The 22840-nt window shown below is 43.6% G+C and overlaps 2 protein-coding genes across 4 annotated transcripts in view; one reads left to right on the top strand and one right to left on the bottom strand.

Moving 5' to 3' along the window:
* Positions 1–22840, bottom strand: part of FEZ1 (fasciculation and elongation protein zeta 1) — a 60587-nt gene that overhangs the window by 26731 nt on the left and 11016 nt on the right. For both annotated transcript variants that reach the window (XM_033918565.1, XM_033918564.1), the window contains exons 3-5: positions 11511–11610; positions 5943–6029; positions 2841–3006 (exon numbers count right to left, since the gene is read on the bottom strand). In XM_033918565.1, coding sequence (XP_033774456.1) covers positions 2841–3006; positions 5943–6029; positions 11511–11610 — 353 coding nt within the window. The remainder of the gene's footprint in view (positions 1–2840; positions 3007–5942; positions 6030–11510; positions 11611–22840) is intronic.
* Positions 15634–22840, top strand: part of ESAM (endothelial cell adhesion molecule) — a 93638-nt gene continuing 86431 nt past the window's right edge. The window contains exon 1 of one of the 2 annotated variants that reach the window (XM_033918563.1): positions 15634–16456. The gene's annotated coding sequence lies outside the window, so the exon portion shown is untranslated. Of the gene's footprint in view, positions 16513–22840 lie in introns of both variants that reach the window. The other variant, XM_033918561.1, reaches the window with a different exon arrangement.

Genomic DNA, 22840 nt, shown 5'->3' with positions numbered 1-22840 from the left:
CTAAGCGTTGTACAATAATAATTAAAACATTAACAGGAGTATGGAGAGACAAACAATTTTTTAACATACTTAACTTTTTTTTTTTTTAACTATAAAGATACAATAGGAAGGGAGGGGAGTACTGCAATATTTATTAAGAAAAGGTACAAAAAAGGAAAGTACATTAGGACGGAGAAAGGGTAAAAGTTGCTGGACTTGGATCGAATAGTCAGTTGAAGGCATCTTTAAAAAAGAAACATTTTAAACTATTTTTAAATTTCTGTAAATTGTGTTCAGATCTTATATATATGGGAAGAGAATTCCAGATCGTGGGTGCAGTTACTGGTTCCCCTCTGAATCACTTCCGGGTCACGGGGCCAGGAAGTGACATCAGAGGGATGGCATGAGGTGGTTTGGTGAGGGATAGCGCAAATGTGGAAGGGGGGGGGGGGCACCGAGAGGAAGGCGCAGTGCTCTTAGAGAATCGATTTAAGTGCTAGAACTTTTTGAAAAGTTACAAAGTTGCCGGTTCTGTCCGTCAGGGATAGCTCTTAAGGCCAAATCTATCAAGACTGAAAGCACAGTTGGTTGCTAAGAAAAAAAGAAGATAAAATTAACGTAATAAAATAAAAGGAAGTTATGGGATTTTTGGCCTGTGACGTGAGCAGGAGCAAGTGAGTCATTCACATTAAGACCCGAATTGGGTATAGAGCTCCATATTCTGAAGCTTTTTCACCCCGACAAGTCAGCTTTTGGTGATATGGAAATTAAATAAATAGATACAAAGTGTGGCCGTTGATCTTCATGATTTAATACCAGTGGGAGATTTCAATTAAATTCTGTTGCCTCTAGTGGAACCATGTTTCCTCGGGTTCTGTAATCCATTAGATTCCAGAAACGTCTCTATTCTCTGTTTTAAAAGTATTTCCATTAAGTTCCTTACCACAGAAGTCAGACTAACAGGACTGTAGCTCACAACCTCCTCCTTACTTTTTACTTTCTGTCCTTCATCAGTCCTCCAGGACCACTGCCAACTCTAGAGAAGCACTGAAAAGGTCAGCAACAGAGCCACCAGAATTTCTCTGAGTTCCCTTGGATGTTTGCCATCCGGCCTCATCACTTTTAGTTTAGCTAGCGTATGTGCTTAGACACGAGCTCTTAGGCCAAACATCCAGCTGATGTAATTGTGTGTACCCAAACAACGAGGACACATAACAAATGACACAGGATACTGAGGGAACTCAGAGAGGTTCTGGCGGGTCCTATTAAAGACTTATTCAACAAATCTCTGGAGATGGGAGTGATTCCTGGGGATTGGAGGAGAGCAGATGTGGTCCCTATTCACAAAAGTGGTCAAAGAGATGAAGTGGGAAACAATAGGCCGGTAAGCCTCACTTTGGTTGTTGGAAAAATAATGAAAGTGTTGCTGAAAGAAAGGATAGTGAACTTCCTAGAAACCAATGGGTTACAGGATCTGAGGCAACATAGTTTTACTAAAGGTAAATCGTGCCACACGAACCTGATTTAATTTTTTGATTGGGTGACCAGAGAACTGGATCGAGGACATATACTAGATGTAATATACTTAGATTTCAGCAAAGCCTTTGACACGGTTCTTCATAGGAGGCTCTTGAACAAACTTGAAGGGCTGAAGTTAGGACCCAAAGTGGTGAACTGGGTTAGAAACTGGCTGTCGGACAGACGCCAGATGCTGGTGTTAATAGAAGTCGCTCGGAGGAAAGAAAGGTGAGTGGTGGAGTCCCTCAGGGTTCGGTGCTGGGGCTGATCCTGTTCAATATGTTTGTGAGTGACATTGCTGAAGGTTACAAGGAAAAGTATGCCTTTTTGCTGATGATACCAAGATTTGTAACAGAGAGATACCGAGGAGGGAGTGGAAAATATGAAAAACGATCATCAGCAACGTGGCAGAGTAACAGCCCAGGCCACAAAGGAGCCTGTCTAGATTGCTGCTGATGCTGCCGGTTTGTTATAAGGTACATTTATTTCTGTTTCATGGTTCGGATGGGAGGGAGAGATGGGTCGGTGGAGGGAGGGGGCGGGGGTGCCCGGCGGCAGGGGGCGTAGAAAGATGCTTCACGGGGGATGGGAGGGTGGGATACAAGCTGCAAGGGTTCTGCTGCACATGGGATGGGAAGGAGGGATAGAAAGATACTGTACAAGGGGAGAGAAAGGAAATAAGAAGAATTGGGGTGGAGGAGAGCAAGGGAGAGATGATCATTGTACATGAAAAAAATAAGACATCCCTGAAAATAAGACCCAAATTAATATAAGACAGTGTTTTATTTTCGGGGAAACACAGTATTTCTAGAACAAGGGAAACAGCAAAGCCAAGGATAAATCATATGACAGAAGGGCTGAATGCATTGTTAAAGAGGAATGTTTTTGATTGGGTTTCTAAATTTGATCACATTTTGCCTATTTTGTGTGGTTTGCACCGGTTACCTATTTTTTCGCGTATTGAATTCAATGGGCCGCCTGCTTTAGGTTCCTTGTTTCACGAATACCATCCCACGTGGTCGTTGCGGAGGCAGTGCAAAAAAAATGAGAAACAAACCAAAGAGCTACTTCCTTTATGCATACCTCAGCATTACTGGTCCCGCCTGCTCCCAAACAGGAAGTCTGCATCAGAAGGAGTGGGACCAATTGCGCTCTAAGCTGCATACGGACAGGAAGTGGCTCTGTGCATCTCTTCATTTTGTTTCTTGTGTTGCTGCTACATCAGGAAGCTGGTCACAGCAGTGGCAGAGGTGGAAAAGATCATTTTGGGGGGGGGGGGGGGATAGAAGGCTTAGCCTCACGAAGCCTCTTATACCAGGTGCCTACGGCTCTTGTGTTCTCACCTTCAGAGGACCAGTTGTTGTTAACGGTCTGTGTCAGAGCCTGCATTTCTTGCAAGAGGACGGCATCTGCTTGAGAGGCACACTTTGGGCTTTCTTCTTCCTCCGCCTCTTCCAGTTCTTCGGGGTCTGGAGAATTCTGCATCATTTCTTCAATTTCTTCAATGACCTGTAAATAGGACATGTAGGACTGTTGGCAAGTTTCTCAAACACATAGAAGAGGCTTGCAAAATTAAATAGAAATATAAAGTATTAGTTTGGATTTGGGCTGTACCTTTTATCCACACAGGCCCCCCTTCAGGCTTTTAAGTGTTTAGGACAGTGCTTCTTAAACAGTCAAACAGCCACATCTGAGGCGGGTAATCCAGTTCTCAGTTTGAACGTTTAAGCTATGTAACACTTTTGAACAGGGGAAGGAGAAAAGGCTGGATAGACTGGATGAACCATTTTGGTCTTAAGAAGCTACGGTGGAAATTAAACCCAGTTCTCCCGCTTCAAAGACCATGCCACTAGCTATTCGGCTACTCCCCCACTCCACTTTCTCTTTTCAAGCAACAAAGTTTTCACGCTAATAGGATCTCAAGATCCCCAAAGCTCCCCAAAGTCTCTTTCTTTGTAATATGCACAGTCATTCATATCAACGAGCCTTACCATCTGCTACAGATCCTTATTATTCTTCCAAATTCGAGAATGACACAGGGACAAATTTGTCCCCGTAGGTACACTCAACTTCCCCGTCCCGTGAGTTTTGTCGCTGTTCCTGGCCCATCCCTGTAAGCTCTGCCTTAACCACAGAAGCCTCGAACACTTACGATTTTAAAGTGTTCGAGGCTTGTGCAGATGATGATGGAGTTTGCAGGAATGGGGCAGGGACAGGAAAAGATAAATTTGTCCCCATGCCATTCTCTATTCCAAATCACAGTAGCCACCCATTGCTGGAAATATTATTCTCTGTTCTTTCTCACCTTACCACACTCAAGCCCCAACTTACTTCTACAGCCACTGACCCTGAAGCCTTGCGTTGAAGAATGCTGGTTTAGAAGGACTGAGGTTGAGATAGACACTAATGAATGACAGTCTCTGGTATCCAGAGCAGATATTGTGATGTCATACTGCCTAATTCCACCAATGCCTAAGAGCCAACCTCATCAGTGATGTCACAATGAGTTCATTATCCTATATTTGGCACAACCACTGACCATCAAAGCCTTGCACTGAAGAATGCTGGTGTAGAAGGACTGAGGTTGAGATAGACACTAAAAAATGACATGGGATGGTTTCCCGCATTTATCCACAGGGACGGGGACGGTGATGAATTCTGTCATCGTGTCCCTCTCTACTTGAGTATCACACAGATTTATTACAAGGAAGCCTTGATAAAGAATAATAATCACCCAAAGTAAATAATAGTCAAGGTTGTAATAAGAGCCCAACACGGTCTGTGATTTGGCAATAAGGGCCATAGGTTTCTTTGGTTCTTTGTGCGTCTTAACTTCAATGAAAATGAGCCCCTAAATGTTCTGAAACTGTGTGTTCTTGTCTAATCACTATTGAGTTGCAGGTGCATTTTTGAGCCTGTGGTCATCTGATCGAAAGTGTCAAGTTTAGCATCGTTAAGAACTGGGCGCCATCTTGGAAGTAGTTGCAGAGGGTGGACAGGTGGAGCAGAACCCCCTGACGCAGCTACAGTGATTAGTGAAACAAGGATCTTTGTTGAGAAATGAGTGCGTTTGGACAGAGGTGACTGAAGCACACAGATGATATTTACAGATAAGTGACTTCATTTCATTGTTTGGATTTGTGTGCAGAAGAGAAGTACGATGTCTGTTCCGTCCCATGTGACAGTTGATGAGATCGTTTGTTTCACCTGTGTGCTTTTATGACATTCCTTCCATTCATTTTTCATATACATACAATATAATGATAACCACAAAATCAAACTATACAAAGCACTCTTTTTTTCCCCTTCCCACCCCTGCACAGCATTTCTTCCTATCTCCTCCACCCCCATATACAATGTCTCTCTCTCTCTCTTACTACTGACTGAATTCATCTTAATCTCTATCTTTTTGTATGTTGATTCCATTAATTTGCACACAATTAACTTGTTTCAAGTTTTCAAGTGTACTAAAAATTTGTTGTACACGCAATGTCAAGTACTTCAGTGCATGTAACAGATTCAAAATAGGAGACAAAAATAAAACAATTTTATACAAATAAAGACATAGGGCACCTTTTACGAAGGTGCGCTAGTGTTTTTAGCGCACGCACCGGATTAGCGCACGCTAGCCGAAAAACTACCGCCTGCTCAAGAGGAGGCGGTAGCGGCTAGTGCGTGTGGCATTTTAGCACGCGCTATTCCGCGCTTTAAGGCCCTAACGCACCTTCGTAAAAGGAGCCCATAGTATGTACGTACAAATAAATAATCGATACAAAAGGAGAAGGGGATGAATGCAAAATAGTATGCAAAATACAGTACAGTATTTCCACTTTTACAAATAGGAACAAAATCTACCCACTTTCAACCTTGTTTGACCAGAACTTTTAACGGCTACCAAAACCTCTCAGTGGTTCCCAACCCTGTCCTGGAGGACCACCAGCCAGTCGGGTTTTCGGGATAGCTCTAATGAATATGCATGGGGCAGATTTGCATGCCAGTCACCTCCATTATACGCAAATCTCTCTCATGCATATTCATTAGAGCTATCCCGAAAACCCGACTGGCTGGCGGTCCTCCAGGACAGGGTTGGGAACCATTGCTCTAAGCCAGTGGTTCCCAACCCTGCCCTGGAGGAACACCAGGCCAATTGGGTTTTCAGGCTAGCCCTAATGAATATGCATGAAGCAAATTTGCATGCCTATCACTTCCATCATATGCAAATCTCTCTCATGCATATTCATTAGGGCTAGCCTGAAAACCCGATTGGCCTGATGTTCCTCCAGGACAGGGTTGGGAATCACTGCTCTAAGCTACGATCATTTCATAGGGACATATCCCAGTGCACTATCTGCATTCAACTATCTCAAAAAGAGATAATGAGAGAGCACAAGGATGGAAGCAGGTAGCAAAGGCGCACAGGAAGAGATACAGAAAGGCAGACGTACCTGGTCAGCCGTGATTAGAGGCTCCTCATTAATACCAGAGTCATTTTCACTTTTCTCATTTACCTCCTCTTCTTCTTTTTCGTGGATCTGGAAATAAAAGATAATTATCTACAGTTGTTATTCTTTGATGCCAGCAGCACGTACATGGTCTATGGAAAAAGCTGGCTCGGTAAATTCTTTCAAAGCTTTACTGGGTTTTCCTGCAAACTACTAAGACGACCCTCCCCACACCCTAACCTGGCCATATACCTCCAACAATCCCCTGTACCTTCAATGGAAAAAAGGCATATGCCTTGAAGCAGATATATCCAACCTTAAACTTGACCCCAGCCTCCACTGGTTACCAATGCAACTATCTGTAAAAAGGTGTACCATGGTCCTACTTCCTCAGATTGTAAATTACATGGACAGTCAGTCACATTCTATATGATACGCAATCTTTGGAGATTTTTCTGAGTTCCGGTGAGATGAATGATATTACAGTAGTCAACATGACTCAACACCAAGGATTGCACAAGAAGTCTGAAGGAGTTTATATCAAAATAAACTCTGATAGTTCTTAATTTCCAGAGCGGATGAAAACCCTTACGAACAATAGAATCAACCTGATTTTTCATGGTTAAATTATGATCTAAGATTATGCCTAGTATCTTGATGATAGACTGAATAATGTAAGTTTTTCCATTTAAGCTTATTGACGATATATCATCCTTCTGACTCAGAGAGGCATAGAAGAATTTGGTCTTATCAGTATTAATTTTTAACTTAATTTCAGGAGGATGTCAGCAACAATGTTGCTCATCTGAGAAAAGGAAGAGGAAATAGGAACCAGGATGGTTATATCATCCGCATAGCTCAGTGGTCTCAAACTCAAACCCTTTGTAGGGCCACATTTTGGATTTGTAGATACCTGGAGGGCCTCAGAAAAAAATAGTTAATGTCTTATTAAAGAAATGACAATTTTGCATGAGGTAAAACTCTTTATAGTTTATAAATCTTTCCTTTTGGCTAAGTCTTAATAGTAATATTGTCATTTATAGCTAAAGAGACATATGAGCAAGAAACTGTTTCATTTTACTTTTGTGATTATGATAAACAAGTTTCAAGTTTAATAAAATTTTGATTTGATCGCAAAATCTTACTTCAGTGCGATTCCTCAAAATAGCACCTGGCGGGCCGTGAGTTTGAGACCACTGAGTTAAAGGGAACGGATAATCTGCTGGCTGGGTTGAAGGGCAGAGGGGAGAACAGGACAATCAAGCCATTGTGACATCACTGATGAGGTTGGCTCTTATTGGTGGAATGAGGCATTATGACATCACAATCTTGGATTTGCTTCCCAAAGACAAACAGGATGTCATGGATACAGTTAAGGCAGTAGTCTCAAACTCCAACCCTTTGCGGGGCCACATTTTGGATTTGACGGTACTTGGAGGGCCTCAGAAAAAATAGTTAATGTCTTATTAAAGAAATGACAATTTTGCATGAGGTAAAACTCTTTATAGTTTATAAATCTTTCCATTTGGCTGAGTCTTAATAATAATATTGTCATTTTAACTAAAGAGACATGTGATCAAGAAACCGTTTTATTTTACTTTTGTGATTATGATAAATATACCGAGGGCCTCAAAATAGTTCCTGGCGGACCACGAGTTTGAGACCACTGGCATAGCTGAATAATTTAATATTCAGATGAGACAGACTATCTTCCAATGATAGACAAATGTTGAAAAGTAAAGGAGATAATGGTGAACCCTGGGGGACACTGCAAGAATTACTCCAAATATCAGAGAGCTGTAGAGCTCATTGGAAGTCAAGGATCTTAAATATCCAACTTCAGGAGATGAGCTCCTCTGCCTAGCCTGGATGCATCTCTGCTCAAAATAATCAGGTGCTAGAAAATTTGAAAGGAAATTCATAAGTTCTGTAGCAGAATGGGTACACATGGAGCAGTGGCTTAGCGAGGGTGAGGGGCACCCGGGGGGGAGTGGTGTCCCCTAACCTCCACTGGCTCCTTCCTGCCGTGCACGCACCACTTCCCTTCCCCCATGCCTCTGTAATGTTCATGGTGCGAGCGGCAACCTCCAATCTGCTGTCATGCCGGTGTCAGCTCTTCCTCTGATGTCACATCCTAGGCTTGGAAGTCACGTCAGAGAGAGGCAACACCGATGCAGGCAGCAAGTTCATAATGCTGCTCCCGCAGGGAAGATTAAAGAGGTATGAGGGAAGGGGCGAACGCATGCGGCAGGTTGGAGAGGAGGACAGATGCCAGTGCCCCTACCATGACTGCGCCTGGGCGGACCGCACTCCCCCCCTCTTACTATACCACTGCGTTGAGCTAGGGTTGCCAGATTTTGTCCTCAAAAAAAGAGGACACATGGCCCCGCCCCATTTGGGCGGGTCTAGAGATACGGATTTTATGAATGCAAAATCCGGCAAACCTACTAATGAGTGCTAAATAACTTCAATATGTTAGTGTTTATTAAAATCAACAAACCAAATCCAAGGAGGAAACCAAGGTTCAACTGTCTGCAGTGTAAAACAATCCAGAACAAACAAAGCAAAAAACTGCAGACCTTGTACACGATGCAGGCAGGCTTTATTATGACAAATAAATCTTTGATTAAAAACCTTTTACCAGGTAAGGGACCCAACACGGTCCGTGTTTCGGACTAACCTTCGTCAGGGGTCCAATGGGTAACACACTGAAAACACCGCCCGAATGAGTGTTTATTAAAATTACTTGATTATCCCCTATTACTGAGCACAGGCTACAGCACCTTGCAATTAAATATAAAATTTAAAACATAGCGCCAATCAAAATGTAGGAAAGACCAGACTTACTACAGAGTAGGAGAAGCTGGCAGTAAGTATTGCAGGCCCCCAGCCAATGAGATTGCGCTGACCCATGTAGTATTTGGAAAATTAGTTTATGCCAAAAGCCATTTCAAAGAAATGGGCCTTCAACAGAGCTTTTAATTGAGGGAAAGATAATTCAGATCTGAGGTAGGGTGGTAAACTATTCCAGAGAAAGGGGGGATAGGAAAAGAAAGGCAGAGGACTGAGTGGATTCGTCGTGAGCTGGTTTAGGAGAAAGTAGAACCCAACTAGCATCCGAGTACTGATGAGTCAGAGCTCATTAGCCAATTAATTTCCGTATGCATCTTCAGACCGCACACAGATTTGAGCGCCCAGATCTGGGTGCCAGAAATAGAATCCAGGGAAGAGCACATTTACAGAATACTGGCCTAGGTTTCGGCACCATTCAGGGCCGGCTCAACCCAAGATGCCGGTGATAAAGGGCACCACAATCCCAGTCTGATGTACCTTCTAGAGGGCTAGATGCCAGACTGGGGTTTAAGTGCCCTTTACCCTCAGTGCTCTAGGCCAGTACCTGACCCGGCAGAAAGAGGAAGCTTGAGAGCGAGAGGGGCACAGGTGGGGGAGGCGGGGAGGAGAGAGATGCCAATGCAAAAAGTTGACTCAGGGTGCCACAGTCCCTTGAGCTAGCCCTGGCACCATTTACCGAATCTAGTCCATAGTTCATTTAAGTGCAGTACAAATCACCTTCCGTAGCAATTGTAATGTTTATTTTGGATTTACTCTACTGCCTTATCTGTTTCACAGAGCAAAGCGGTGTACAAAATCCAGAGGACATAAAAAGGAAAAGAACTACAAATCGTCAGATGGAAATGAAAATCCAGCACACGGAAGAACGTTTCAGTTCACTCACTGGATCTGAATCCGTAAGAGCCAGTTCAGCAGGGATAGGGAAACAGGCAGACCATGCCTCATGGAGTTCATTTCCATCCCGTGTGTGTGTGTGTATGTACTTTTACTCTGAAAACTAGGGCAGTCTGTGAATAAAAGAGTCCTACCCCTCGATTGAATAGGCACCAAAGAATTATCCCCCATGGTAGGGTTATCAGATTTCACAAAGTAAAAATCCGGACACGTGGCCCCGCCCCAGCAATGCCCCGTTCTGTCCCAGCCTCACCCCACACAAACTTCCTCTTAAGCTCGTGGCTGTGCCTGGGAGGGCCTCTGAGCTAGAGGATGACACAGGGACAAATTTTTCCCTGTCCTCACAGCAACTCATTTTCCCATCCCATCCTGTTCTTTTGCTGTCCCTGCCCAATGCCTAAGCTCTGTCCTCATCTGCACAAGCCTCAAACACTTTAAAACATAAGGAGCAACATTCTAGAGCTCAGATTGTGATGTCATAATGCCTCAAACACTTTAAAATCCTAAGTAGCAACATTCTAGAGCTCAGATTGTGATGTCATAATGCCTCATTCCACCAATGCCTAAGCTCCGTCCTCATTTGCACTTTAATTTCATAAGGAACAACATTCTAGAGCTCCGATTGTGATGTCATAATGCCTCATTCCACCAATGCCTAAGCTCCGTCCTCATCTGCACTTTAATATCATAAGGAACAACATTCTAGAGCTCCGATTGTGATGTCATAATGCCTCATTCCACCAATGCCTAAGCTCCGTCTTCATCTATACAAGCCTCAAACACTTTCAAATCATAAGTGTCCGAGGCTTGGGCGGTTAAGGCAGAGCTTACAGGAAAGGGGGACAGGGACAGCGACAAAACTCACAGTATGGGAGGGGGAAATTGAGTTCCTGCGAGGATGGGGAAAAATTTGTCTCTGTGTCATTCTCTATTCTGAGCATGCTTGGATGGAACACAATGATGTCAGACGCATGCGCGCATGCATATGATATCATCACGTCACATCTGCACATGCTCAGAGACCCTCCCGAGCCAAAAATCTGGACAAACTCCTTACAGGTTACTACTATTGGTTAGAAAGACATCCGAACACCAGGACAGTCCTCTAAAACAGTGGTTCCCAAACCTGTCCTGGAGGAACACCAGGCCAATCAGGTTTTCAGGCTAGCCCTAATGAATATGCATGAGAGAGATTTGCATATGATGGAAGTGATAGGCATGCAAATTTGCTTCATGCATATTCATTAGGGCTAGCCTGAAAACCCAATTGGCCTGGTGTTCCTCCAGGACAGGGTTGGGAACCACTGCTCTAAAAACAGGACAAATCCGGATGTCTGGAAACCCTACTCCAGGGGTGTCCAATGTCGGTCCTCGAGGGCCGCAGTCCAGTCGGGTTTTCAAGATTTCCCCAATGAATATTCATGAGATCTATTTGCATGCACTGCTTTCATTGAATGCTAATAGATCTCATGCATAGTCATTGGGGAAATCCTGAAAACCCGACTGGATTGCGGCCCTCGAGGACCGACGTTGGACACCCCTGCCCTACTCCATAGTGAATTGCATCAGTGTCAGGCTCAGGATTAGAACCCATGGAGTCTTGTTTCTTAGTCCTCAGCTTTAAACTTTCAAGTAGTTCCTAGCCAGACATTAATACCGCAGCCTTGGACACCCAGTTCTCAGTTTTCTCACCCTGCCCACGAGATCGGTTCATTCTGATTTGTTTTCCAATTCTTCCTCTCCCAATGTGGATTTCTCCTCCTTGTTTTGCCTGCGTAACATTTCACCAGAGCCGAAGGGGAGACCACAGATAAGAGCAAGTACCTCTGAGTCAGAGCCATTTTCGTTCAGCATTTCCATGCTCGACTCCCTCCAGTCCTCGCATATGGATGGGATATAGCTATTGGTGAGGGCATCCCAGACTCTGCAAAGAAAAGAGCCATTGTTAATGTTATTAGCTGGCAGCTGGGGCCTGACCTGGCCAGAGACAGGGCCCTCTCTGTGTCCCAGGGTGAATCATCCCCCACCCAGTGCTCGCTGCAGGGACTCAATAGCAAAGCGCAGAAGCACTGCCTCAAAAGGAAGCCTGTGTAGAACAGGACAAACAGATCAGGAAAATAATTAGTTCCACTGCCATTTTTAAATTGGAAAACTGCAATCTCCTCCCCCTTAAGGATCGAGGAAGAGCAATGGAGCAGGGGTTACTCATTTGCAGATAACACTGGGCTTACAATCACGAGTGTGAGCACAAGGACCTTGGCTAACTCGTCCCTGTGTTGTAGGGTTGTCCAGAAAAACCTAAAATTGGATAAACTGTACAAACTGAAGTTTTTCCCATGAATTTGATTGTGCTTGATCTGAAAATATTTTTTTAAAAATTTTTAAGCCCATCCTGGGGTTCCTCAAAGCCACTGATCACATAAAGCTGTGTTTTTCTTAAAACTTGATATTGTTTTTGCTAAATAATTTCTTGGTATTTATTATAGCTATAACTCAGCAATGATACATTTATAAAAAGACATTTTATGCATAAAAAACCCCCAAAAACCTAGCAGTATTTTATTAAATCAGGGATAGGGAACTCCATGCAAATAGATCTCATGCATATTCATTGGGGAAATCCTGAAAACCCGACTGGAATACGGCTCTTGAGGACCGGAGTTCCCTACCCCTGTATTAAATGAACCTTCAATATCTGCATTTTATCCAATCAGGAGCTATGTATCAAAGCAGCTCCTGATTGGATAAAGCCCGACTTAGTGCAGGAAGAGGCAGTTGGAGCATACAGCGAGTGCTTTCCTGCACTCGCTGGCGCTCCGGCTGCCCTCTCCTGCCTCTCCCGCTGCTCTCTCCTTGTCGGCGGTTCACAGAAGGAAAATACCGTGAATGACCGGGACCGCGAACCACCGACTGCAAACGACCAGGGGAACACTGTACCTGTGAATGTTAACCGAGAATGAGAAGGTTAATTTAGAATCTGTGAGTGTTATAAATGCCACTGTAACCCTATTAACTATAGCTCCCCCTCCCAATTCGCAGTTTCCCCATTCATGAATTCGGTTATTCGCGATTTTTTGCCCCAGTTGTAATCTCTACAATGGGATCTCACGGCACCATTTTGATGATGGCTCTGCACGGGGCAGGAGCGTAGGAAGATCGCTCCTGCCCCGCGTCACCGCTAGACCACTGACACAGAAGGGAGGAAGACAGGGGTAGGTCAGAGCTGGCCCAAAAACCTATTTGCGATTTTTCCCTATTCGCAGGCCGGCTCTGCACCTAACCCCCGCGAATATTGAGGGCCTCCTGTAATTACTTCTATGCAACTCGTTTTATCCAAATGTTATGTACGTTATCTTGTAACCCGTTCTGAGCTCTCCGGGGAGTGGGGGGATATAAAACAAACGAATTAAATAAATGCAAAGTCACAGAGAATGGAATGGGCTCCTGGGTAGCCAAGAAATTAGATAATAAAATGTTTCTTCAAATCCAATAACATAAAATACAGCAGTCTGTCGAGAATTACAATGGTCACCAGTTGTGGTAGGTGCCAACAAACTAGGCATCTGACCATTACATGGGCCTGTTTCGGCAATGAAATTGCCTTCCTCAGGGGTTTTGTCTCCTTTAGCACTGTATAAGAACATGCCTCCGCTGGGTCAGACCAAGGGTCCATCGAGCCCAGCGGTCCGCTCCCGCGGCGGCCCATCAGGTCCATGACCTGTAGAGTGATCTTTTGTCTAACCCGTTGATTCCTACTCTTTTATATTCTAAAAAAAACCCTTTTTCCCTTTTATCTATACCCTTTTTTTGCTCCTGTGTCCTCCCTTATCTGTAGCCTTCAATCCCCTTATCCTTCAGGAATTTATCTAGTCCATCTTTGAAACCCCTTAATGTAGTCTGTCCTATTACATCTTCTGGAAGCACATTCCAGGTATCCACCATCCTCTGAGTGAAGAAGAACTTTCTAGCATTGGTTCTAAATCTGTCCCCTTTCAATTTCTCCGAGTGCCCTCTTGTTTTTGTAGTTCCCAGTATGCTGAAGAACCTGTCCCTCTCCACCCTCTCTATGCCTTTCATAATCTTGTAAGTCTCTATCATGTCTCCTCTGAGTCTCTGCTTTTCCAGGGAGAAGAGCCCCAGTTTCTCTAACCTTTCAGCGTATGAAAGGTTTTCCATACCCTTAATCATTCGTGTCGCTCTCCTCTGGACCCTCTCAAGTATTGCCATATCCTTCTTAAGGTACGGTGACCAATATTGGACACAGTACTCCAGTTGCGGGCACACCATCGCCCGATACAGCGGCAGGATGACTTCCTTCGTTCTTGTTGTAATACCCTTCTTGATAATACCCAACATTCTGTTTGCTTTCTTTGAGGCCGCCGCGCATTGCGCTGTTGGTTTCATTGTTGTATCCACCAACACTCTCAAGTCCTTTTCAAGGTTACTTTCCCCCAGTACCAACCCCTCCCCCCCCCATTTTGTAGCTGAACATTGGGTTCTTTTTCCCTATATGCATGACCTTGCATTTTTCTATATTGAAGTTCATCTGCCATTTATTCGCCCACTCCTCCAATGTTGTCAGTTCTCTTTGCAGTTCTTCACATTCCCCTATAGTTTTAACCCTGCTACAGAGTTTAGTGTCATTGCAAACTTTATAACTTCACACTTTGTCCCTGCTTCCAGGTCATTTATAAATACATTGAACAGCAGCGGCCCGAGTACAGACCCCTGTGGGACACCGCTCGTTACCCTTCTCCAGCCCGAGTAGTGGCCCTTCACTGCAACCCTCTGCTTTCTGTCTGCCAACCAGTGTTTAACCCATCTATGTACGTCCCCTTCCACCCCGTGGTTCCACAGTTTATCGCTTCCCTCACTGTATAAAAAGAACTGTTGAGTTTTCTCGGCATCTCTGAGGGCGTGATGCATCTACCACATTTTAATGGCTATGCACTAATGGAAAAATTAGCATTGGCCATTAATACAAAAATATGATATAGCGGTACTAGGAAAGGTTCAAAGAAGAGCGACCAAGATAATAAAGGGGATGGAACTCCTCTCGTATGAGCTTGGAAAAGAGATGAATGAGGGGAGATATGATTGAAGTCTACAAAATCTTGAGTGGAGTAGAACGGGTACAAGTGGATCGATTTTTCACTCTGTCAAAAATTACAAAGACTAGGGGACACTCAATGAAATTGCAGGGAAATACTTTTAAAACCATTAGGAGGAGATATTATTTCACTCAGAAAATAGTTAAGCTCTGGAACGTGTTGCCAGAGGTTGTGGTAAGAGCAGATAGCATAGCTGGTTTTAAGAAAGATTTGGACAAGTTCCTGGAGGAAAAGTCCATAGTCTGTTATTTAGAGACATGGGGGATTGGTAGCATGGAATGTTGCTACTCTGGGTTTTGGTTCTCACCGTCGCCAATCCAGGTTACTACTACCTGGCCAAAACCCAAGGAGTACATAAGAACATAAGTAATGCCTCTGCTGGGTCAGACCAGAGGTCCATCATGCCCAGCAGTCCGCTCACGCAGCAGTCCATCAGGACCAGGACCTGTATAGTAATCCTCTATCTATATCCTTCTATCCCCTTTTCCTTCAGGAAATCATCGAATCCCTTCTTGAACCCCAATACCGTACTCTGTCCTATCACACCCCCTGGAAGCGAATTCCAGGTGTCCACTACCCTCTGGGTGAAGAACTTCTTCCTAGCATTGGTTCTGAATCTGTCCCCTTTTAATTTTTCCGAATGCCCTCTCGTTCTTGTGGTTTTCAAAAGTTTGAAGAATCTGTCCCTCTCCACTTTCTCTATGCAACATTCCATGCTACCAATCCAGGACAAGCAGAGGCTTCCCCTATGTCTTAATAACAGACTATGGACTTTTCCTCCAGGAAATTGTCCAAACCTTTCTTAAAATCAGCCACGCTTTCCAGCTCCCAGCTCTCAACAAGTTAGAACCCAACATCCAGGACTGGACTGATATTACTATTATTTTTATTTATTTGTTATGCTAATATATTAGTATGTTAAGAAATGTTTAATATGGCGCTTTACTTAGATTGTGAGCCTTTTGGGACAGATAGGGAAGTTTTAAGCACCTAGGGCTCCTTTTACGAAGGTGCGCTAGCGTTTTTAGCGCACGCACCAAATTAGCGCGCCCTATAGCGTGTGCTAGCTGAACAACTACCGCCTGCTCAAGAGGAGGCGATAGCGGCTATTCCACGCGTGAAGGACCCCACGTGCCTTCGTAAAAGGAGCCTCACGTGTTAACCGCCTTGATCTGACAATAATTGTAAAGTAAAGTGGTATATCAAATAAAGTAAACATACATACTGTCACAGTGACACACCCCTGTGATTTTAAAAGAAACACTGCAGTGTTCAGAAAATGAGGATAAAGATAAGGGGGGAAACACTCATTGCTGAAACATCTGCCCCTAAAATTATACCTAGAGCACTGCAGAGGCAAAGTCCTCCTTTAAACCATAGCTCTACGATTACTAAAACACCTAATGCCTGTTCAGCTTTCTCAATGCATTTGACACCAGGGAAAGGCAGAGAACTACAAGTCCCAGTATGCCCCAATCCGGGAAGAATAAAGACCAGGGCTGGAACAGCTATCACAACCCAGCCCAGGTGAAAGAGATCTCAATCAGTTGAGGAAAGGCTGACATGAGGCAGGGGAGCTCAGCTGTTATGAAACCTAATCAGGGCAGAGTGGGGGAAAAAGGGATGGCTGCTAGGCAGCCTGTAATTCTGACTGGCACGGTAAGGAGTTTTATTCTGCTCAAAGCAGCAAAACAGCAAACTCTCAGGCCTCCCAGGTAAAAGCCTTTAAAGCAGAACCTATTGATGATATTGTGGACATTGATATAGAGCAATTTAATATGGATGAGGAACTAAGTGCCTGTGAAATTGAGTCAGAAGAGAGAGTTGAGTTAGACAGTGGAGCTCAGCTAGGAATCCTCATGTGGAAAAGTGTTTGCTGAGAATAAGAAGGAGAAGTTATTTCTTAAAAGCATTATCCTCTGCAATGGTAGTACTAGAGTGCAATATTGCAGGAAGGGTTTTTTTTTTTTTTTTAATTTAGCAAGGCAACATGGCTATTAATGGCCTTGTAATGACCCAGAAACCACAAGCCATTGTCTCTGGTACTTTATTATTTATTTTTTTTTTCTCTGCTGTGAGGAAGAGTTGTGACAAGGCAAAGTTATTTGGTTTCTTTTTTTCTATTGTCCAAGTATCTCATTGACTGGCAGCTAGGGATTTATTTTGGGAGGTGAACCTGAAGACAGGATCCATTAGGGTTGGAGTGAATTAGAGGTCTACATGGTAACAGGGATTGTGGGAATCCTGCAGGACTCTCACGGGGTTCCCTCTCCCCCCGGGACTCCCAGGATTCCCAAGACCAAAAGAGAATTAGTAGAAGATTAGACAAAAACAGAAACTGGGACTAAGATGATGGAAAAACAAAATGTCCCACCAGCTACAGCAAGGGAGATGTTCATTTTGAGGGGGGCTAAGCTCAAAGTGGGAGTCCCAGCTCCCCTCTCATGGTTATGCCACCAATTGTGTTTAGTACAAAATGAAGTACATGCTGAGTTTGTTTTGGGGTTTCCAGTTCGGTTTTGGCACATTTTTCTTATGCAACCGTTGTCCTGAAAAATGCCTCTTCCCAATTCTGCTTTAAATGATTTTGATGCTGTATTGTTTGATTCTTTACTCATTGCTGCATTAAAAACCATTTGTGGATCTTGGAAGGATCTCTCACAAGTTACCTACGCCAGATGGTGGGAACCAGATTTGTTTGATCTACAGATATGAGCTTTATATTGGCAAAAATACCAACTCTTACTTCTTTTAACAAGAAATGGTCGACCCTACAGTCACATGTCCTAATGTCTATTCTAATTCTTTCCGGTGATGTATGCATCTCTTATTTCTGTTCACTGTTATTTGTTTATATTGTTGGTTTAAATAAACTAAGAGTTTAAAAAAAAACCCAAAACTGTCAGAAGTAATTGCTGCTTTTTATGGGGACAGGTACCATAACTTTTATGTGGGGACGGAGGGGATTCCTCACGGGGACAGGCTGGGACGGAGAGGATTCCTTGCAGGGATGGGCGGGAGCAGGTGGGATACTGGTGGGAACGGGCGAGATTTCTGTCCCCGTGCAACTCTCTAGAGTGAATCCCATGTCTTGGGGATGTTAATCTGTGTTTTCTCCAAAGAAGTTGCCATAAACTGACTGATAAACTGTGCTAAAAGCAATCTGTGTGGGGGGTTGGTTTTTTTTTTTTCCTTTGGTGACTTACCTGGTTTTTTGCATTGCATTGACAAAACTAAAAGCAGCAGAATGAAATAGAAGTTTTGAACTGAGAATGTTTTTGCGCCACTGTTATGGAAATACTTTGAAGTTTATACAGTTTATTCAGCAGAATTGTGGAATAAAATACGCTGGCTATTTGAAACCTGACTCTGTTTTTGGCTGCATTCCCTGACCTGTTTGGTTGCATTCAGCCAGTAGGAAAAAGGAGGTATTGATGCATCTTTATAAGACTCTGTGTACAGTTCTGGAGGCTGCACCTTAAAAAAAAAAAAAAAAGATATAAAAAGGATGGAGTTGGTCAAGAGAAAGGCTACTAAAAGGATGTGTGGTCTTTGTGATAAGGCGTATGGGGACAGACTTAAAGATCTCAATCTGTATACTTTGGAGGAAAGGCGGGAGAGGGAAGATATGATAGTTGTTTAAATACCTACATAATATAAATGTGCATGAGTCGAGTCTCTTTCATTTGAAAGGAAACTCTGCAATGAGAGGGCATAGGATGAAGTTAAGAGGTGATAGGCTCCGGAGTAATCTAAGGAAATACTTTTTTTACGGAAAGGGTGGTAGATGCGTGAAACAGTCTCCTGGAAGAGGTGGTGGAAGCAGAGACTGAATCTGAATTCAAGAGGGCCTGGGATAGGCATGTAGGATCTTTCAGAGAAACAGATAATGGTTACTGCGGATGGGCATATTAGATGGGCCATTTGGCCTTTATCTGCCATCATGTTTCTATGTTTCTATTATAGAGTACTAGCTTATTTTATTTATTTAATTTTCTGTACTGTTCTCCAAGGGAGCTCAGAACGGTTTACATGAACCAAGTACTCAAGCATATTTCCTTGTCTATCCTAGTGGGCTCACAATCTTTCTAATGTAGCTGCTGCAATGGGGGGGGGGGGGAGATTAATGACTTGCCCAAGGTCACAAGGAGCAACATGAGTTTGAATCCAAAACCTCAGGGTGCTGAGGCCTTTACTTGAACCATTATGATACTCTAGAAATCAAACTGTAGTAATAGCCAAGTATAGGACAATCAAAAGCCATTATGATAACTGATGAGGTTGGCTCTCAGGTATTGGTGGAATGAGGCATTATGATGTCACAGTACCAGCTCTGGTTATCAGAGGCTGAAACTTTTCACACTATTTATTCAATTTTCTATACTGTTCTCCCACGGGAGCTCAGAATGGTTTACATGAACTCAGGTACTCGAGCATTTTTCCCTGTCTGTCGATCTAATGTACCTGGTGCAATTGCGGGATTAAGTAAACTTGCAGCGTGGATTTGAACCCACACCCTCGGGGTGCTGAGGCTGTAGCTTCAACCACTGCCACACAATCCCAGCTTAGTGCCCATTTTTGGGGCACTTACCCCCTCGTTTACTAAGGTGCGCTAATCGAATTAGTGTGCTCTAAATGCTGACACGTCCATAGACTTAACATGCACGCATTAGCTTTTAGTGTGCGCTAATCGGTTAGCGCACCTTAGTAAAAGAGGGCCTTAGCGTTAGATACTAATGATAGAATCATCCCTCCCCCTCGCACACACACACTCATTTCCATAGCCAGAAACGATGTGTCGGTGAGACATGGTCTTAGCTATAGGCGGATATACAGTATTCATCTGAAATACTGGGAATCTAATTTTTCCTGATAAGAACATAAGCAATGCCTCTGCTGGGTCAGACCTGAGGTCCATCGTGCCCAGCAGTCCGCTCACGTGGCGGCCCAACAAGTCCAGGACCTGTGCAGTAATCCTCTATCTATACCCCTCTATCTCCTTTTCCAGCAGGAAATTGTCCAATCCTTTCTTGAACCCCAGTACCGTACTCTGCCCTATTACGTCCTCTGGAAGCGCATTCCAGGTGTCCACCACACGTTGGGTTAAGAAGAACTTCCTAGCATTCGTTTTGAATCTGTCCCCTTTCAACTTTTCCGAATGCCCTCTTGTTCTTTTATTATTCGAAAGTTTGAAGAATCTGTCCCTCTCTACTCTCTTTATGCCCTTCATGATCTTATAAGTCTCTATCATATCCCCTCTAAGTCTCCTCTTCTCCAGGGAAAAGAGACCCAGTTTCTCCAATCTCTCAATCTCTCAGCGTATGAATCTCCATCCCCTTTATCAGACGCGTCGCTCTCCTCTGAACTCTCTCGAGTAACGCCATGTCCTTCTTAAGGTACGGCGACCAATATTGGATGCAGCACTCCAGATGCGGACGCACCATCGCCCGATACAATGGCAGGATAACTTCTTTCATTCTGGTTGTAAAACCCTTCTTGATTATGCCTTGCATATATCTCTTGCCTCCATGCCAGGTTAGGACAGAGTTGTTTGAGCAATCTGCTCTTAGTCCTATGATGCATCACCATAATGTAAAATGACTTGGAGTCTCCCAAGAGCAGTTCTTACAAGAAATTGAGCCACCTGGAAGAGAAAGTGTGTGCAATTTACAGCACACCACGAACGAGCAAAAGGATCCTAGCCAACTCTGTTAGTTCCTTCAACTGAGAAAAATCTGAAAACTAAATTATGAAAGAGTTTGCCGACGAAAAGTGAAACATTCATAAGTTAATTTCTCACTTATCTTGGGAATAAAATACATAAACATTTGTGAACCATAATAACATCCCACTATCCCCCACACTATTCAACATTTACAACTCATCCTTAGGACATCTATTACAAAAGTTAAACTTAAAACTATTACATATATGCTGATGATATCTCTCTTAATTCCTCTAAATAGCATAACAATTGAAATTCTAGATCACATCTCTCGTATAATGACCAAAATTGAACAATGGACAATCCATTTCAAACTGAAACTAAATACAGAAAAGACGAAAGTTTTCCTGGCAAGCCCAAAGCCCAAAATTACCAGAACATTGCTACATCTAAATGGCCATGAATACCCAATCTCTAAAACTATAAAAATACTGGGAATCGCACTAGACCCACACCTAACTATGATAGAACACACGAATACAGTAGTGAAGAAGTGCTTTTGTACACTGTGGAAATTGAGGACCATTAAAAAATACTTTGACTCTACCTCCTTTAGATTACTGGTGCAAGCTTTGGTTCTATCAATACTGGATTACTGCAACATCGTTTATCTGGGTATCCCAAAGAAAACAGTATGAAAATTAAGAATAATACAGAACACGGTATAGAAGAATAAAGTTATTTATAATTATTATTATTATCATAACATTCACTTCAATAGCTAAGGTACCTTTTAAATTAGACTGAAGTCTGACAATCTAAAGATCTCCAGACCTTTTTAAAATTTTGGTAAAATGTGCATTTTAACAAGCTACGTTCCACCAGATACCTTCAGATGGAATTGAATTATTTTTCCAGTTTGTTAATATTTGCCGTATCACTATACACAGTAATATATTCTGGCTTCTGATTTTTGCAAAATACTGTATGTGATAAAGCTAAAGACTAAAACAATATGGGGCTCTTAATCGAAACTTAAATACATCTAAAAACCTGCCCAAGTCAGCACTTGGACGATCTAAAAGACAGGTAGTCCAAGTACTGTTAATCGCAATGGCTTTATGGATGTATCCAGGGACATTTTAGTCCTCTGAAGCCCACTGTGCACCCAGAGATGAAGGGGGCATTTTTGGAAGAATAGTTGAGGTGGGATGTGGGCCGACCTTGTCTTAGACGTCCAAGGATAATCGAATGTTACAAGAGACTGCCTAGGCGAAGCTTATATGTTACGAGTTAGACGATGTAAAGACAGGTATAAGTGCCCAAAAGTTATCGAAAGTGACCAGATAACCACTGCAGAGACAAAGTAAAGACACACACACACATTCCCCCCTTGGTCAGAGCAGGATTAACCAATAGGCCAAGTAGGCATGTGCCTAGGGCCCGAAATGGTCAGGGGGGCCTGATGAAGGAGGGCATCAGCATTGTTTTTTCCAAACGGCAATGGGCCCCTCCAGCATCGATCAGCTACGCGTCCCCCCCCCCCCCTCCATTGACGGAAAGTAAGACAAGCAAGCAACGCAGGTAAGAAAGGCAACAGGAACTGTAATTGTGCAAGCGGTGCTGCTTGCCCAAAGCTTCCCTCTGATGCAGCTTCCTGTTTCCACCTGGGCGCATGGTGGGGTGGGGCGGGGCAGGGGGCCCAGTGTACTTGTGTATCTAGGGGTCCTCTACGAATTAATCCTGTCCTGCCCATGGTCACTAACTCCATTGCACCCCCACAAAGTTCAGAATAAAAACATACATACCTGCCTCCAGAACATCAGCGCTGGCTTAGAAAAGCCTAGTAGAGCTGCACAGAGGTGGCTTAAGTAGTCTGGGGAGTGGACTAGTAAACCATAGAGAGGAGGACCCAGGCCTATAAACCACTCTAACCACTACATTCAAAACTCTACTCTACTGTCATATACTGTAAGTGCCACTTGCAGCCATAATGACTATTTGGGTTGTTGACAGATGGATATAGTGGGTTTTGGGGGACTCACCATAACATATAAGGGAGTTCTGGTGAGATGTTTGTGGCACCCTTTGTGAAGTTCACAGCAGTGCCCTCTAAGGTGCCCCACTGCTCTGTTGCCATGTCTGGGTGGACAGTGCATTATAGGACTGGCCCCTCCCACATCCAAATGGTCTTGTTCTGGGCATTTGGGACTTGGATGAAATTTTGGTAAAAAATGTGGTATAGACATTCTTATGTCTGGTCTGGGCGTCCAAACAGAGGATTTAAAAAATATATATTTCTAGACGTACGGTGGCTTGTCTGTTGAAAGTAAGCATTTTCTTACTGCTGGCTTTGGACGTCTAGCACCATATGTTTT

This window comes from Geotrypetes seraphini, chromosome 13 (genome assembly GCF_902459505.1).
Source record: "Geotrypetes seraphini chromosome 13, aGeoSer1.1, whole genome shotgun sequence".
NCBI classification, from domain to species: domain Eukaryota; kingdom Metazoa; phylum Chordata; class Amphibia; order Gymnophiona; family Dermophiidae; genus Geotrypetes; species Geotrypetes seraphini.
Note: the sequence above shows the minus strand (reverse complement) of the source record. Positions and strands in the feature narration are given on the sequence as shown.